Source organism: Rhinopithecus roxellana, chromosome 10 (genome assembly GCF_007565055.1).
Source record: "Rhinopithecus roxellana isolate Shanxi Qingling chromosome 10, ASM756505v1, whole genome shotgun sequence".
Classification (NCBI taxonomy): domain Eukaryota; kingdom Metazoa; phylum Chordata; class Mammalia; order Primates; family Cercopithecidae; genus Rhinopithecus; species Rhinopithecus roxellana.
In genome coordinates, this window is record NC_044558.1 from 20733780 (window position 1) to 20749276 (window position 15497).

Consider the following 15497-nt stretch of genomic DNA (forward strand, 5'->3'; position numbering starts at 1 on the left):
AACCAGATACCTTATTTAATTGATTTCTTCTCCACTACTGATGGTTTTTTTACTTTGTGCTTTCTAGTTCTTAAATTGCTGGGGGTTGTATCAAACGTAGATATATTGATAGGTCCATTGATAGAAGTGTTGGGAGATAGACTTGAAATCTTAGTCCTAAATATTGAACTGTTTAAACTAACATGATAAAAATCACTATTCTTTTTTGGGAAACCTGCAACTATTAAATAGATTCTGGACTAACTAATATTAACAATGGAAAGTTAGCAAGACATATATAGATGTCTTGACCACTTTTTTGCACAGGTTCATCATAGAGTTCATGTAAAACTTTAGAATTGACTTCCTTTCTGTCTCTTTGATAAGAAAGTAATCTAACTTAAATTTTTGGTAGTAGAAGTTTTAGAAGTAATAACTGACTTTTTGCTATACCATGATAAATGTCTACAAAAAGGAGGAATTTTTTTTTTTTTTTTTTTTTGAGAGGAAGTCTCGCTCTTATCCACAAAGCTGGAGTGCAATGGCGTGATCTCGGCTCGCTGCAACCTCCCCCTCCCGGGTTCAAGCGATTCTCCTGCCTCAGCCTCCCGAGTAACTGGGATTACAGGTGCCTGCCACCACGCCTGGCTAATGTTTATATTTTTAGTAGAAACGGGGTTTCACCATGTTGGCCAGGATGGTCTTGAGCTCCTGACCTCAGGCGATCCGCCGGCCTCAGCCTTCCAAAGTGCTGGGATTACAAGCGTTAGCCACCACGCCGGGCCAGGGATGTTAACTAAAATCAGTCTTTTCAAAACCTAGATTTTCAAATGATAATGAATTTAAGACTAGGAGACTGGAATATTGAAGCCTATTAAAAAATACATATCCTTGCATTGTTAGGTTAATAATAACTATCATGGTGACAAGTAATATATAAATATTGGCTTCTCTTCAAAGAAATGTTATTTTTATTTGAAGGAATGGGATGACAAGTGACCTGTGATTGGTCGTATTCTGTGAACAAGATTCATTCTTTACCTGAGTTGTACCTAGGTTTTTTGTAACTACATCAAAAAAACTTTTATACTGTACTTACTAATGTTATGGCAGTTATCATCTATTGTTATAGAAGCTTGGTATACTATATGGCTTTTTTCATTTTTAAAATTTCCCTTCTGTGTTCCAAATTTTAATTTAGTAAGCCAACCTTTGCTGTACAGTAGTAGCGTACTGTATGGACAAAACAATGGTAACAACTATGTATTTTAAGTGGCCTTTTTCCACATCTAAATTGTTCTTAGTGAAAAGCTTTTCATGGGAGCATTTTGAATTCACTTCATGTTCAAAGCTATTAGTCCCAGATAAAGGAAAGGAGAATAGGTAGGAGGAAGTGGTTGTCAGATGAAAGGGTAAGGGAGATAAGCAAAAATGGGTTAAATAATGAAACAGTTTTCAAGACAAATTGCAGTTAAACAATTTTGGACTAGTGAGGTATTACCAGTAGACTTGTTTCTTACCTTTTAATGTGCCTAAAACCAGGGTTCCTGATTATTATTAGGATAACATCATCCTTTATTGAGTGTTTCAGAGAGTAACGGTTTCTCTAATGTTATTTCCAGACTCTAAAATAGAGCTCAAGCTTGAGAAGAGAGAACCACTAAAGGGCAGAGCAAAGACTCCGGTAACACTCAAGCAAAGAAGAGTCGAGCACAACCAGGTATCTTTAGTTTTATTTTAATCACCGTGTACAGGTATAAATAACCTCCTGACAACACTAATCCGTGTTTTAGTCTTTAGTTGTTGACACCCAGATTCCAGCACGTTCAATAAATTTAATTCTGTTGTTAAATGATACCAAAAATCTAAACTTTATGGGTTTTGTCAGTAGTGTAGCCTGCGATTACGGCAAAAGCAACTTTTTAATAAATGTCTCATTTGTGTTTGAGTCTGTGCTAAACATAGTTCAAAACCAGTTAGATGGCATTTTGAAAGAAATATTTTAAAAGGTGGAAATATCTAGACACTTTTGATATAATTTCTTTAAAAAGCAATGGAAGGGTTTTATATTTGTGTCTTTGTCTCTAGATTTTTGACTTTGATTTTATGTTTGCCTGTCTTGTCTTCTGGGATTCTTCCCTAAACTCAGAAGCTAGTCTGGTCCTAAGACTACAGTTTTCTTTCCTTATTTCAGATGAAAATTTACCTTTTCTGTTGTGGGAGAGGCATTTCAGTTTTTCAAAAGGGAAATTTAGGAAACTAAGGAGAAAATAAGCATAGGTGTAAATGAACAGAGAACAAATTATTGACTAACCTATTATTGTTTACAGAGAACAAATTATTGACTAACGTAGCATTGATTTGGCTGATGCTGTATAAGACAGCTATTCGTAGAGTCATTTTCCTTACCCTTACTATGTCTAACTGGAAGATTTGTCTAGTGGTTATCTTTTCCATCTCCTGTTTGTCACTTTTTTTGTTTGTTTGTTTGTGATGGAGTTTTGTTCTTGTCATCCAGGCTGGAGTGCAGTGGCATGATCCCAGTTCACTGCAACCTCCAACCCTGCCGGGCTCAAGCGATTCTCCTGCCACAGCCTCCCAAGTAGCTGAGATTACAGGCACGTGCCACCACGCCCAGCTAATTTTTGTATTTTTAGTAGAGGCGGGGTTTCACTGTGTTGGCCAGGCTGGTCTCGAACTCCTGACCTCAGGTAATCCACCTGCATCAGCCTCCCAAAGTGCTGGGATTACAGGCGTGAGCCACTGCGCCCAGCCTGTTTGTTGTTTTAAAATCAAATCCTTAGAGGAGTTATTCTTGATTCCTTAAGCCAAGTCTCTCTCTTCATTTGATGTGGTTGATAAGTTGAATTTCAGAACCGTTTGTTAGAAATGAGCTTTGTCACAAAAACGTACAGAGCGTTGAATAAATGAAGATTTTGTTAACATAGAACCAAATACTGGAATGCATATTTATTGCCCTTTTATGTTGTAGTCCTAACAAGTAGCTTCAGGAGCATGCTGAAGAATAAGGAAATAACAACAAGAGAACTTAGGAAAATTTGGTGAAGCACACTGAAACCGACAAGTGTGGAGAATTTTGGTCCAGAGTTTGAAGGCAAGATGATATGGTGCCAGCAAGAGCATGTGACTGATCAGATACTAGGTTAAAAGAAGGGGAGGAGACATAGTATTAAAGATGGTCTAAGGGATAATTGAGTTGGCGAATCTAAACTGAGGGGCAGAATAGTCAAAGGAGTGTAGGTTTACATGACAGGTAGAGTTAGACAGTGGCTTTATTGCAGAAAATTTAAAACATGTAGAAGAGTGGAGGAAGAGTTTAATGACCCTCCAGTCATAGATGTGCCACAGTTGTCAGGGTTTTAGCAGTCTGGTTTCATCACCCCACACCCTCCAGCTTTTTAAATTACTTTTTTTTTTTTTTTGAGACAGAGTCTCACTCTGTCGCCCAGGCTGGAGTGCAATGGCACAATCTCGGCTTACTTGCAACCTCCGCCTCCTGGGGTCAAGCAGTTTTCCTGCTTCAGCCTCCTGAGTAGCTGGGATTACAGGCTCCCACCACCATGCCTGGCTAGTTTTTGTATTTTTAGTAGAGAATGGGTTTTCACCATGTTGGCCAAGCTGGTCTCGAACTCCTGACCTCAAGTGAGCCATCTGCCTTGGCCTCCCAGATTGCTGGGATTACAGGCATGAGCCACTGCGCCCGGCCTTAAATTGCTTTTGATTTTTTTTTGTTTTGCTTTTTCCTGGAGTATATTAAAGCAATCTTTGACATGTTTCACACATTAAAAAGTCAGCATTGTAGCATATATCTCTGAAAGATAAGTGCCGTTCCCGTGACAATGCCAATATCACACCTAACAAGATTAATAATTTATTTGTGTCTAATTCATGTTTAAATTCCACTAGTTTCAGTAATGTTTCATTTATGATTATGTTGTTCAAATCAGGATCCAAACAGGATCCACATATCTGGTTTGATTTTTGGTTGTTTTTCTCTCTCAAGTCTGTAGCTATTACCACTGTAACTGTTTCTCTTCCCTCCATTTATTTGGTGAAGAAACTAGGTCATTACAGAATTTCCCAACATTCTGGATTTGTTAGGTTGCTTCTTTGTGTCATTTAATTAGCTTCTGTATTCGCTGCATTTCCTGTAGAGTGGGTTAGATCTGTAGTGAGGGTACGCAGTAGACCTTTCTGTGATAGAAATTTTTTATATATGTGCTATCCATTACAGTAGCCACTAGCTATTGAATACTTGGATGGTGACTGGTGGGGCTGAGGAACTCCCAGTTTTTCTTTGTTGTTGTTGTTGTTGTTGTTGTTGTTGTTTTGAGATGGAGTTTCACTCTTTTGCCCAGGCTGGTATGATCTCAGCTCACCACAACCTCCACCTCCCAGGTTCAAGTAATTCTCCTGCCTCAGCCTCCTGAGTAGCTGGGATTACAGGCATGTGCCACCACACCTGGCTAATTTTGTGTTTTTAGGAGAGATGGGGCTTCTCCATGTTGGTCAGGCTGGTCTCGAACTCCCGACCTCAGGTAATCCATCCGCCTCAGCCTCCCAAAGTGCTAGGATTACAGGCGTGAGCCACTGTGCCCGACTGAAACGATGTTTTAATTTTAATTAAATTTAAATGGCCTCATGTGGCTAGTGGCCTACCGTATTGGACGGCACAGATCCAGGGGGTTGGTCAGATCCACGTTCAGTTTCTTTCACAAGAATACTTAATAAATGATATTGTGGCTTTCCTGTTACATCATTTCAGGAGGTATAGAATGTCTTTCTGACGATGCTAAAATTAGTAATTGATTTAGGTGTTGAAAGCTTAATCCATCTGTCACAAAGTTCCACATTGCTCTTTCATTTAATGTTTCTAACAGTCATTGATGATGATTGCCTAGGTCTATTATTTTGAGGTTTTTTATGTATTGGATTTATGATCAGTTACAGTCATCATTCTTTTTTGATGTTCACATTGTGCCATCTCTAGCCATTAGGAATTACTAAGTTGGTTCCTGTATTTTTTAATTTCTTCCCCCATTTATCTTTGATATTTGATAGTTCCTTGTTTTCTGGAACAGTAAGACGTCCCAGGCTCGTGTATGCTTCCTGCGTCATACCTGGAATCAGCCATGTTTCCAAGGAACCCTGATCCTTTTAATAGAAAATACTATTTGGAAGCAACAATTTGGATGCTGGCATGTTCATTCCTACTGGCTGTCATTGTTTCTGGGTCTTTTTAGTAGGTAGTGCTAGGTAAATCATGAATTAATGGTGAAATTTCAAATTTTTAAATACAGGCTAATTTTGGGCATTATACTTGTATCTTTTTTATCTTATGCTGAATATCTTGGTTCTTTAAATGATATTGTTACTTACATAAGTATCACAACATGTATGTGTTTCTAAATAATACGGTATTACTAGTAACAATAAGGCTGTTAAATGCAATTTGGGGTTTTGTTTTTCTTGTCTTTAGGACATATCCCACTAGAATGTAGAGTCAAAATACTGTACTTAAAGTCACTTGAAGTAATTTTTGTCTTTGTGTCATGCAGCCACCAACTTAATAGATTTATTTTGTTCTCTAATACTAGGATTTTTTTATTTTTTATTTTTTAATTGTGTTGAGAGTATAATGTAGTTTTATATAGACAAAATAAGGTAGAGTCAGAATTCTGGCTTCTGTCCTTTTCCCTTCCATCTATAGATAACCATTTTTATTAAGTTTTGATTATATTTTGTTTCTTTTTGAAAATACAAGTAAATACATAGATTTTTATATGCTCCCCTTTTACATAATAAAATGCAGCCTGCTTTGTACATTTCCATTTTTAACCTAAACACATATCCTAGAGATCACTCCATATAAGAATGTAGCCATCTTCCTCATTGCTTTGTACTTTGCATTTTATGTGTTACATTTTATGGATGTACTGTAATTTATTTAACCACTCTCCATTTGGTGAATATTTGAGTTGTTTTCAGCTGTATGTTACTGTGAATAATGCGAGAATGAACCATAGAGCAGCATTTTGCATGTGTCATTGCATATTTTTTGCCAGTGTATCTTGGGGAAGCCTACAAGTAAAATTGCTAGGTAATTTCACCATTACATTTCTCTGCATATGAGTTGAAGCATTTTGCGTTCCCACCCACAGTGTTTGAAAGTACTGTTCTCAAATGGAGGAATATGAGGCTGGTGTTTTTGTTGTTGTTGTTGTTGTTGTTGTTTTTTAATAAAGTTAGTATGAGTAACCATATTAGTCATGTTTTACTTAAATTGATAGTGAGGCCTTTAAGATGGCTTTTACTTATCTCAGGAGCTTTAGAAATTATATATTCCCAGACCCTGATGATATTCGATTTAATTGGTTATGGTAGTTGGGGGCATTTCCTTTTTTTTTTTTTTTCTCTCCTTGATGATACTGTGCCACAAGGATTGAGAATCTCAGATTATAATACTACCTTTCCTTCTATTCAAATAGTAGGGAATTCGACTATTAAAAAGCACTTATTCTGGCCAGGCGCAGTGGCTCACGCCTATAATCCCAGCACTTCGGGAGGCCCAGGTGGGTGGATCACCTGAGGTCAGGAGACCAGCCTGGCCAACATGGCAAAACCCCGTCTCTACTAAAAATACGAAAATTCAGCTAAGCGTGCTGGTGCGTGCCTGTAATCCCAGCTACTCAGGAGAGTGAGGCAGGAGAATCGCTTGAACCTCAAGGTGGAGGTTGCGGTGAGCCGAGATTGCACCACTGTACTCTGGCCTGGGCGACAGAGCGAGATTCTGTCTCAAAAAATAAAAATAAGAAAGCAGTTACTCTGTGTATGTCTGTAATTTGTTTACAAATTTCTCTTTTGACAATAATTTTGCATTCAGCAAATATTTCCTAGTTGATAGGATAAGGAACCCAGAGATTCAGGTTGTGACTTAAAACTCTTATAATGTCAATTCCAAATATAGATAAATACAAAACAATGATTTATGAGACTATGTCTGTAACTTGTGGGGTTTTGGAAGTATTACTTCCAGCCATTTAGGCGTATTTATTGGATGACCACTCCTGTCACAGGATTAAAGTTTAAAAAAAAAAAAAAATCTGTCTTTAAATGTAATAGACACTGACTTGGACATAAAACCATTAGTAATCTAGGTTAAATATTAGCGTGAAAGCAAAAGTGACAACAGAAGCACACTCTACTATAATACTGATCATTGACCAATGTTCTCTAGTTAAAAGAATTTAAAAGAATCATCTGGTAATAGCGGCTTCAAAACTGAAAACCTTGCTACTTGGAATGTGGAATTTCGGGCCCTACCCGAGAGCTACAGAATCAGAATCTGCATTTAACAAAAGCTTCAAGTGATTGATAGGCACATTACAATTTAAGAAGAACTGATCTAATGGGTTTTAAATTAGTATATAAGAAATGCTGGATTTTTAAAATGAGGAATGATCAGTGAAACGTAGAAATTAATCTGAGACTGAGAATCTGAGACAGCTGTTTTCTATCTTTCTGTAGTGACATGGATAGCGTTGAGATTTGAAAGTGACATTAGGCTTACATATTCATTAAAGAGTGACCACAGGGTTTTTGTGGCCATCTAATTTTGTATCTGTTTCCAAGAAAAGTTTGACACCTGAGAATTTTTTAGTTCCAGTAAGCTATGTGTGGGATTATAATTTAAACTGATTCTACTAAAATGATTCTAACCATATGAAAATAATGTTTAGTCTATGCTAACAGTTACAAAAGTTTGTGTTTTTCTTCTAAAAGGAAACTGACTTATAATAGATGACTTTCTTGTAAGTCATGATCAGTCTGCTTTTTGTTTAGTCAGAGATGTAGCTCCAATACTAGAACCAAATAGCAAACAGAGTCAAAAAGGGAACCAGTGATAGTTGATGTGCTTTTTTTCCCCATCATTTTAATGATAATTTGTGAGCTACTATAAGTGGATTCTTTAGTGTATTTTACCACTTTTTAAGTGTTTTCTGATGCCTAAATATCAGTTCAATTAATACATTTAGGAATATTTTGAGGGCATAGCATTGTTTGTAAATGCTGGCATTTGGAGACTTATTTCCTGGCTTCTCAGTGTGCCAGTATGACCGTTATAAAAGTATTTGGTGTTAGAATATGACTTTTTAATGTGTTGATGCTTGAATAGAGCTATTCTCAAGCTGGAGTTACTGAAACTGAATGGACAAGTGGATCTTCAAAAGGCGGACCCCTGCAGGCATTAACTAGGGAATCTACAAGAGGGTCAAGAAGAACTCCAAGGAAAAGGGTGATGCAAGGCTTATTCCTTAGAATTGAGTTTTCAGATTGGTAGGGTTTTAGTATTATTTTATATTTATTGTTTTTGTTTTGTTTTCAAACTAACAGGTGGAAACTTCAGAACATTTTCGTATAGATGGTCCAGTAATTTCAGAGAGTACTCCCATAGCTGAAACTATAATGGCTTCAAGCAACGAATCCTTAGTAAATATGTTTCATAAACTATACAAGTGGTATTCTTTGTAAATTACCCTTTAATTGGAAATGGGGAGGTGGTGAATTTTCGCAAATCTCAAATTTACATTTTTTTTTTTTAACAATTTTAAACGGATTTTCCCCATGTAGTTCTGAATTTTAGGATTTTCCTATAATATCCAATTATGTAAAGAAATCTAATTCATTGTACAAGAAAGTATAAGGATATTTTTTGTTAAAATATTTGAAGAATGAGGCTTCACATGTGAGGCACTAAGTTGTGTTTGTAGGCACTGTTGCTTAAATCTTTACTAAGGGAAAATTTCTAATATTACAGAGATAAAATATCTTTCTTTTCTTTTTAAGTGTCTGTGTTATGTTTGGATAATTCTGAGTCTGAATAATTTGAATCTTGGCAGGTTGTCAATAGGGTGACTGGAAATTTCAAGCATGCATCTCCTATTCTGCCAATCACTGAATTCTCAGACATACCCAGAAGAGCACCAAAGAAACCATTGACAAGAGCTGAAGTAAATGAATACAATTTAGATCGATGCTATCATTGATCTTTCAAAGAGGAAATATTTCTTTTTTTTTTTGGAGTGGGAGGGAGCAGAGCTTTCTTTATTGGGTGGAGTGTGTAAATATGCATAAATTATTTTAAGGACACTTTTACTAGTGAAAACAGAAATTAACTAATATAGTATGACATGCTAATACTATCCTCTTGCCACTGTATCCCTCTTAAGTTCCAGTTTTCAAGGGAGTGGTCATTTGTGTTCTGCTTATAATATGTTCTGTTTGTCGTGGATGCAAGTTTGAAAGTGCTGCTGGGCTGTGAGGGAGGCTACACTTTATTTTGTTGGCGGGTCAGATAAGACACTTTATGATAACTTTATATGGTGCTGGAATGGGTTAACTCTTGTATAAGCTTGAAAGTACTAACTGCATGATGCATTTTAATTTGAATGAATCTTTACAAAAGGAGCTGAAACATTATTTTGTTCTGAACATAAAGGTAAACAGCAAAACAAGCTAAACATTATTTTATATTTTTTTAATTTGGGCATATTTCATTGACTATAATTTTAAAACAAATTTGCTAACGGTTCATGTTAATTGAGTATCTTCTGTATTTTATCTTTTACTACAGAATTCTTAATAAATGAAGAAAGAATATACTTTTTATTATTATTATTATTGGAAACAGAGTCTTGCTCCGTTACCCAGGCTGGAGTGCAGTGGCGTGATCTCAGCTCACTGCAACCTCTGCCTCCTGGGTTCAAGCGATTCTCCTGCCTCAGCTTCCTGAGTAGCCGGGATTACAGGTGCCTGTCACCACGCCCAGCTAATTTTTGTGTTTTTAGTAGAGACAGGGTTTCACCATGTTGGTCAGGCTGGTCTCAAACTCCTGACCTCAGGTCCACCCGCCTCAGCCTCCCAAAGTACTGGGATCATAGGTGTGAGCCACCGTGCCTGGCCCAACAATATACTTTAATAGTAAAAAACAGAAAATCAGTGAGGGAATTAGCATTGTCATGTTAGATTACTGAATTCCCCCCCCTCCCCCCCGTTATTTGAATGTGTAGCAGTTTTTCACTCCAATAACCACATATATAAGGTATCTTCAAGAAATTTGAAGAGAGCCTTAGAAGCATGTGGATACCTAGATATTAATTTAGAAATGGCAGTTGTAAAATCTGTGATAGAAGTAAGGGCATTTTGTTCTCTAAAACTTACTATTTATGTTTTAATTATTGCACGTTTACACTAAATTTTAACTTGTGGTTGTTTGTTTGTTTCTTATTAGGTGGGAGAAAAAACAGAGGAAAGAAGAGTAGAAAGGGATATTCTTAAGGAAATGTTCCCCTATGAAGCATCTACACCAACAGGAATTAGGTATTCAGATACATTGAAACAAGTACTAGCATATTCTAGTAGGGAATCTTTATTTTTAATTATTCATCGCAAAGTTACTGTACCTCTGCTCAGAATTAAGCTGTTCTTTTGGAGCCAGGTACAGTGGTACATGCCTATAGTCCCAGCTACTCAAGAGACTAAGGCAGGTGGATTGCCTGAGCCCGGAGTTCAAGACCAGTCTGGGCAACATAATGAGATTCTGTCTACTCCCTGACTCTTAAATAAATAAGTGAATGAACTGTTCTTTTGGGAGCAGTTTAATTCCCCTAAGCCCACCAGTAAATATCCTTGGAAGTTGAATGAGTTTCAAAATTGCATTGGTAAATGGAGGATTTTAAATAAATCATTTACTTACTACTTAATTTATATGTTAAAATCTAAACGAAAATCTAGTGAGAAATACTTTTTCCTCCTGAATTTCTCTTTAATAATTGAAAAGACTGTGTATATATATCTTAATTTTTAACTGAAAGAAACACAACCAAAACTGTTTTGTTTTTCCTCTTTACTCCTAAACATTAGCTTTGAAGAGCCTTTCAGAAGGCGGTTTAGTGACTATCAGTGTTCTGAATATTCTTTTCTAATAAAGGATGCATCTAACTTTTTTTTTTTTTTGAGACGGAGTCTCACTCTTGTCGCCCAGGCTGCAGTGCAGTGACACTATCTCAGCTCACTACAACCTCCACCTCCCAGGTTCAAGCAGTCCTCCCCCCTCAGCCTCCCAAGTAGCTGGAATTGCACCCACCATCATGCCTGGCTAATTTTTGTATTTTTGCAGAGACAGGGTTTCACCATGTTGGCCAGGCTGGTCTTGAACTCCTGACTTCAGGTGATCTGCCCACCTCAGCCTCCCAAAGTGCTGGGATTACAGGCGTGAGCCACCACACCTGGCCCATCTTTTAAAATAGAAAATGTGTAGAAGTTTTAAATAGGCTGACTGACCTCACTGCTTTGTATGTATCAATTTTCTCTACTGTTATCTCAGGGAATGTGCTTGGAATTAGGAGTGGCAATGACATTTTATGTTATTTCTCTAAATCATGCCTTTATCTAAAATTATTTTTCTCTTCCTCCTTTCACTCCCAACAGTGCTAGTTGCCGCAGACCAATCAAAGGGGCTGCAGGCCGACCATTAGAACTCAGTGATTTCAGGATGGAGGAGTCTTTTTCATCTAAATATGTTCCTAAGTATGTTCCCTTGGCAGATGTCAAGTCAGAAAAGACAAAAAAGGGACGCTCCATTCCCGTATGGATAAAAATTTTGCTGTTTGTTATTGTGGCAGTTTTTTTGTTTTTGGTCTACCAAGCTATGGAAACCAACCAAGTAAATCCCTTCTCTCATTTTCTTCATGTTGACCCTAGAAAATCCAACTGAATGGTATCTCTTTGGCACATTCAACTTGGTCTCCTATTTTTAATAACTGTATTGAAAAACATTTGTGTACACTTGTTGACTCCAAGAACTAAAAATAATGTGATTTTGCCTCAATAAATGTAGTATTTCATTGAAAAGCAAACAAAATATATAGGAATGGACTTCATTAAAATGTTTTTGAACTTTGGACTAGTAGGAGATCACTCTGTGCCATATGAATAATCTTTTTTAGCTCTGGAACTTTTTGTAGGCTTTATTTTTTTAATGTGAGCATCTTATTTCATTTTTGAAAAAATGTATATGTTTTTTGTGTATTTGGGAAACAAGAAGGGCGAAACATGGTAGTATAATGTGAAGCTACACATTTAAATAGAATTCTTACAGAAAAGATTTTAAGAATTATTCTCTGCTGAATAAAAACTACAAATATGTGAAACATAATGAAATTCAGTAAGAGGAAAAGTAACTCGGTTGTACTTTTTGTAACTACAACAAAGTTTGATGGTGTTTATGAGGAAAAGTACAGCAATAATCTCTTCTGTAACCTTTATTAATAGTAATATTCTTGTAGCCCTGTCATACTCACTTTTTAAGACACAGTATCATGAAAGTCCTACTTCAGTGAGACCCATTTACATACAGTAGATTTTTAGCAGAGATCCTTTAGTGTAACATACATATTTTAGAGAATTGTTAGCTGGCTATACATGTTTTGAAAAGCTGTTTGGCTAGCTATAAGGCTATAATTGGAAATTTGTATTTTTTATTTACAGCAAAACATTTATCCAGTCATCCAGTTTGCTACCAAAATACATTTTAGATAAGTGTGTGTATGTTTGTTTAGAAGTTAGAAATTGTAAACACTGGTCGTATGTTTCATTTGGATTCATTATTGCATTGTCTTGTTACCAGAAACAAAATTTTGCCAGGCTTTTTTTGCCCTATATTTCCCAGCATAATTTGATTAGAAAGTACGAAAAGGGCTGGGCGCCGTGGCTCACGCCTGTAGTCCCAGCACTTTGGGAGGCCAAGGCAGGTGGATCATGAGGTCAAGAGATCAAGACCATCCTGGCCAACATGGTGAAACCCCATCTCTACTAAAAATACAAAAAAAATAGTTGGGTGTGGTGGTGCACGCCTGTAGTCCCATCTACTAGGGAGACTGAGGCAGGAGAGTCATTTGAACCCGGGAGACGGAGGTTGCAGTGAGCCGAGATTACATCACCGCACTCCAGCCTGGCGACAGAGCGAGATTCCATCTCAACAAAAAGAAAGTACAAAAAGGAGTTGCTTTTATATTACATCAGAAGCAGTAGTTAATAAAGTTGTATACTCTGAATAAGAGATGGGCATTATGATTTTTTTTTTTTTTTTTTTTTTTTTTGAGATGGAGTCTTGCTCTTGTCACCCAGGCTGTAGTGCAGTGGCACAATCTGGACTCAGTGCAACCTCTGCCTCCCAGGTTCAAGCAAGTTTCCTGCCTCGGCAGAGTGGGGGTTTCACAATGTTGGCCAGGCTGGTCTCGAACTCCTGACCTCAAGTGATCTGCCCTCCTCGGCTTCCCAAAGTGCTGGGATTACAGGTGTGAGCCACTGTGCCCGGCCGGCATTATGATTTTGTGTACTCTTGAAATGGTTATCTTTGTGATGGTTTTTTTTTGTTTTTGTTTTTTTGTTTTTTTTTTTTTTTGCTGAAACTTACCTCATGAATAACTTGGTTATGTAAAGTAGTAGGTGATTAAAATTTCAATAGAATCAAATAAGACATAAAAATTTTAAACTGACTCATTTGAGTTTCCACTTCACAGTCATTGGCCATAAAGCACACTAAAAATGTAAGTTATTTTTAAATACATCTGAAATAAAAATACTTATTAAAAAGGAAGAAGCTGAAGATGTATATTTAGACCAGCACACAATTTTGATTTCAATTAGCCTTATTCTGATACTTAGCTTTTAGATCTTTCGTACACATTTTCATGTACTTTGCAATTGAGACCAGAAGGACTTGTAGGTCTTTCTGCAGAATGAGTGGGTCCTTGCAAAGTGAGTGGGAAACTTACTCCTAGATCAGAAATGTTTGCCTGTCTGAGTAAAAGTGTTTCTTTGAGATGAGCCATAGAAAGGGCACCTTTTACCCAACTTTTCTTTGTTTTTAAACTTTGTTTCCCATACTGTTTTCAGCCTTTTGTTTATGATTAGAAATTGTAAGAAGCTTCGTTTAGTGTTTAAAAATGTGGGAAGATAAATCAGACTTAACATGTATGTAAGATCAATTCACTTAAAAGTATGGTCCAAATAGCAAAAATAGGACCAGGTGAAACATGTAGTCATTTTTTAAAAACATGTACTTGGTCTTTTGTGTGTGTCTGTTTTATTCCATTAGAATAAATGTGTCCTTGATGTAAATGCAAAGCATTTCTTCCTGATTAAATTGTAGATGTAGACTTTACAATATAATTCAATAATAAAAAGTAATTAACCTCTAGTTTTGTCGTTGCAATAAATGGTTTTCAGATAGCATAAACTGTGATTTGTGGATAACATTTCTTATGTGGTATTATGGATTATTGTGTTTTATTTCAGTCTGTTCATATGTCTTACTTCTTATCATTATAATCAGGTTCTCATTTATTCAAAGGTAAGCAATACGTCGCAATTGTATTCACAGAATGACATTAAGAAGTGCTCCAAGGCACCTCTCCCACACTTAGTTCCTTTTTCCCACCAGTTTTACTGTCTTTAGTATTTACCTATGACCCTTATGATTGTTAGTCTTGCTTTGAGACTAAGCCAGTGTCACTGTGATACGTCATGGAGCTGTGCTCACAAGATGAAAGTGCCATTATGTCTTCGTCATTCATGTGTCCCAGAGGTGTTTCTCAAGGTGGTATAGACACCATAATTAATGAGAAAGCAAATCACATCAAAGGCTTAAAACAACAAGTTTTATTGTATGCTTACCATGTGCCTGGGTACTTTTCTGTGTGCTTAATATGTATTCACTCAATCCTCACGATAATCCTACGGAGTAGGCATTTTCGTAATCTCATTACAAATGAGGAAATTGATGGTTAGAGGTGTTAAGAAACTTCATCATGTTTGCACACAGCTGAGAAGTGATGGATCTGGTTGCATGTAATATGGCAGAGGGAACCTAAAAGACCAAACAATTCTGTTTACATGCTTTAAACCAGTTCTTCTGTGTTCAGCCCTGCTCCTTTCACAACTTTGGTGGTGCCTTTTAAGTTTCAAACTTCCGAAGCGTTCTTTTAGGTAAAGTAGCTCACTCCTACGTTTTTGTTTTTGTTTTCTTTGAGACAAGGTCTCACTTAATCTTTCTCTGTGGCTATTTAAATTTAAACCTGGCCGAGTGTGGTGGCTCACACCTGCAATCCTAGCACTTTGGGAGGCTGAGGCAGGCAGATCAGCTGAGACCAGCCTGGCCAACATGGCAAGACAATTTTTAATCTCTACTAAAAATAGAAAAATTAGCAGGGTGTGGTGGTGGGTGCCTGCAATCCCAGCTACTCTGGTAAGCTGAAGCAGAAAAATCACCCGAACCTGGGAGACGGAGGTAGCACTCCAGCCTGGGTGACAGAGTGAGACTCCATCTCAAAAAACTAATAATAATTAATAATAAATTTAAGCCTTTAATTTTGTTAATTCTTTTTCTGTTTCTTAATCTTTTTTTTTTTTTTTTTTTTTTTTTTTTTTTTTTT

The 15497-nt window shown here is 36.8% G+C and overlaps 1 protein-coding gene across 4 annotated transcripts in view; it reads left to right on the forward strand.

Moving 5' to 3' along the window:
• TMPO (thymopoietin) overlaps window positions 1–14298 on the forward strand; it is a 35838-nt gene extending 21540 nt beyond the window's left edge. The window contains exons 4-9 of one of the 4 annotated variants that reach the window (XM_010355959.2): window positions 1602–1699; window positions 8177–8296; window positions 8395–8490; window positions 8901–9011; window positions 10292–10380; window positions 11491–14298. In XM_010355959.2, the coding sequence (XP_010354261.1) occupies window positions 1602–1699; window positions 8177–8296; window positions 8395–8490; window positions 8901–9011; window positions 10292–10380; window positions 11491–11776 (800 nt within the window). In that variant the 3' untranslated portion in view covers window positions 11777–14298. The remainder of the gene's footprint in view (window positions 1–1601; window positions 1700–8176; window positions 8297–8394; window positions 8491–8900; window positions 9012–10291; window positions 10381–11490) is intronic. The other 3 variants (XM_030938719.1, XM_010355960.2, XM_010355961.2) reach the window with 3 other exon arrangements.
• The last annotated feature ends 1199 nt before the right edge of the window (window positions 14299–15497 follow it).